Consider the following 2,917-nt stretch of genomic DNA (forward strand, 5'->3'; position numbering starts at 1 on the left):
CCCTTTTGTAATAAAACAATTTATTATTAACATTGAGAAAGTCAGTGCACAATCATAGTCACTGAATCATAATAAGCACTTAAATATAATAAGCGTTTTTAAAAATGAAAGAAGTAGTTACTTTAAAAATTTGTTAATATAAAAATTTCCCTTTTAACTTCTTTTGATCTTCTTTGATATATTTATTGTTTTTTGTTTGTTTGGGTCTTTTATTGTTGTTGTTTGTTTTTTGAGACAGGTCTTCCTGGTGTAGCCCCATCCAGGGCCTGGAACTCCTCCTGTGTAAACCAGGCTGGCCACTTTCTCACAGAGATCCACCTGTCTCTGCCTCCCAAAGATGTGAGCCACCACATTAAGCTAGTATTTTACATTTTTTAATTAAAGTGAAACAACCTACTCTTTACCATTGACAGGATCATAACTTATTCTGTTGTAACAGACAATTTGTCAATCATCTAGCCACACATTAAATAATACACATATGCCGGGCGTGGTGGCACATGCCTTTGATCCCAGCACTCTGGAGGCAGAGGCAGGTGGATCTTTGTGAGTTTAAGGCCAACCTGGTCTACATAGTGAGTTCCAGGCCACCTGGGGCTACAGGGAGACCCTGTCTCAAAAAAGACCAATAAAATAAAAGCAGTTTGAGAAGATACATTTTAGTAACTTTGCATTGCATTGTTTGCTTACATTTCAGTATAGAAACAAATTTGGGGAAGGAGAGGGAAACAGTTTTGTTTAATTCACAGAGAAGGTTTTGTTTAAATGATTTGTGTGTATATATTTAAATTAGAAGTTGCATAATTTCTTCCTTAATAATTTAAGAGAAAACTAGTTACCCAGAAACAAGCATCCCAGCCCCTCACCTCACTTTGTGGAAGACTTACCGTGGCACTTTCTCTAAATGCTGTTTTGAAACTACAGTTGTCAAACCTTACTTGTCATTCTGTTTAAAATGCAGTGCATCATAAAGTTGCTGGTGTCCCTTCTTAGTCACTGCTGCCAGCTAGATATCTTAGCTTCTACCACAAGTGGATTTTCACAGAGTTCCCACTTTTTGGAGATAATTAATTAATTTGTAATCAGTGTCTTCATCCTTGAAGCTTTTTCCTAAATCTTTTAATGATCAGAAAGAAATCTCAAAACTAGGGGCTGGAGAGATGGCTCGGTAGATAAGAGCACTGGCTGCTCTTTCAGAGGACCTGGGTTTGGTTCCTAGCACCCACATGGCAGCTTAACAGCCTTCCAAAACTCCAGGTCCAGGGAATCTAACGCCCTCTTCTTGTCTCAGTAGGCGTTGCACGCATGGGTACACTTACATACCTGCAAATCTGATAGGACCCGGGGGAAAGGAGTGGAAATGGTCACGAAGATGGGGTCGGGGGCTCCTGTTCATTCCTAGGCACAGTTGCATGGCCAAGTTTGAGAGAGAAAACATCTGCTGCTTCAGAAAGCTGGATGTGTGCTCATTTGGGAAGAGGCATGTTTCAGTGAGAGCAAAGTGAAAGTGTGCAGAGAGGTGGGGATGCCACCCTGATCCCCTGGTAGGGTCCCCAGAGGCCACAGTGAGGAGGAAGAAAAGAGGCAGAGGCAAGGTGTGAGATTAGAAATGGTGGCCAGACAGTGGATGTGGGTAAGGAAGGGTGAGGGTCTTGCTAGAAACTCATGAGTTTATGTACATACGTAGCCACACATGGTCTGAGTTCTTTATATATACATAAATCTGTTGTTAAGAGAAAGTTATTAAAGCATGTTCATTCAGAAATCTTAATAACTGCCAAAATAGATAATAATGTTGCTCTCACCACTAGCTTATGATTTGGTTCGTTTCTTCCAGGCATGATGGTGTGCGCACTTTGTTTGAAGTGCATTTACTGCACTGCTTTGTTTGGGGTGTTTCCTCTTTCTTTCTTTCTCTTAACTATATATATTCTTTGAGGTTTTTCAAAATACTGAAAAACGTAAAATGAATTTAGGATATTTATCTCATGCCCCTTACCGGTATTGAATTTTCTTGTATTTTTAACCTTTGCTAATTTAATAGGAAAAAAAAAGCCCTCAGTATTTATCATTTCAAGTGAAGAGTAGTGTTTTGAAAGATTCCTTTTGTTGGTAGATTTCACAGTGTTTAATTTCTCCTCTGTAGGCTCCCGAGTCCTATAAGAATGTGACAGACGTGGTGAATACCTGCCATGATGCTGGAATCAGCAAGAAGGCCATTAAACTGAGACCTATCGCTGTTATCAAAGGATAGAGCCTTGACCAGCACAGCCTCTGTTCACCACTAACCCGCAGAAGAGCGGAAGTGAACAAAACACTCTCAAGACATCAGATTCAAGAACTGACTGACAGGTTCTGAAGCATGTAGCTGCTACCATCACACCTGAATGGCTGACAGAGAGGCCACTGTTATAGGAGCCACTGTTGTTATATGCTTCCAGGAGGCACATTGCCCCCATTTGGAACGGGAAAATATGCCTCTTTTTCCTTTGCCCCACAGATTTTTAGGGAAATCCATTAGGGTGTGGGGAGGGGTCAGAAAACTGCCTTACTCAGTCCTGCAAGTCTGTAATCATTAGAGTGAACTTCTTGACACCGAGCTGTTTATATCCCAGTAGGTATCACGAAGAACATTCTATTAAATGAGGTTTTTGAATGTTTCCTTTATTCCTTCACTGTGTCAGTTTGTGTCCACTCATCTGTGAACCACCCTTACACTGAGCGAAATCTCAGATAACCCTTCTCACCTGGAGAGTACCTAACGTCCAAGGAGCTATAATTAAGATAGATAAATGCACAGTAGGAGGCGTTGAAGAGCGCCTAGGAAGGGCCTAAGATATACAGGGGCCAAAGAGAAGAACCTTGCGTGGCCTTCCTGCCTTCCATCCTAAATACTAACAGCATTCCACAGCACAGC

The 2,917-nt window shown here is 41.1% G+C and overlaps 1 protein-coding gene across 1 annotated transcript in view; it reads left to right on the forward strand.

Annotated features, from left to right (window-relative positions):
* Rtcb (RNA 2',3'-cyclic phosphate and 5'-OH ligase) overlaps nt 1–2,661 on the forward strand; it is a gene marked incomplete in the record, with an annotated part of 24,760 nt that extends 22,099 nt beyond the window's left edge. Inside the window, 1 exon segment of the mRNA XM_008843110.3 lies at nt 2,147–2,661. Coding sequence (XP_008841332.1) covers nt 2,147–2,254 — 108 coding nt within the window.
* Between the last annotated feature and the right edge of the window lie 256 nt (nt 2,662–2,917).

Source organism: Nannospalax galili, unplaced genomic scaffold, assembly GCF_000622305.1.
Source record: "Nannospalax galili isolate Female #2095 unplaced genomic scaffold, S.galili_v1.0 scaffold39, whole genome shotgun sequence".
Taxonomy (NCBI): Eukaryota; Metazoa; Chordata; class Mammalia; order Rodentia; family Spalacidae; genus Nannospalax; species Nannospalax galili.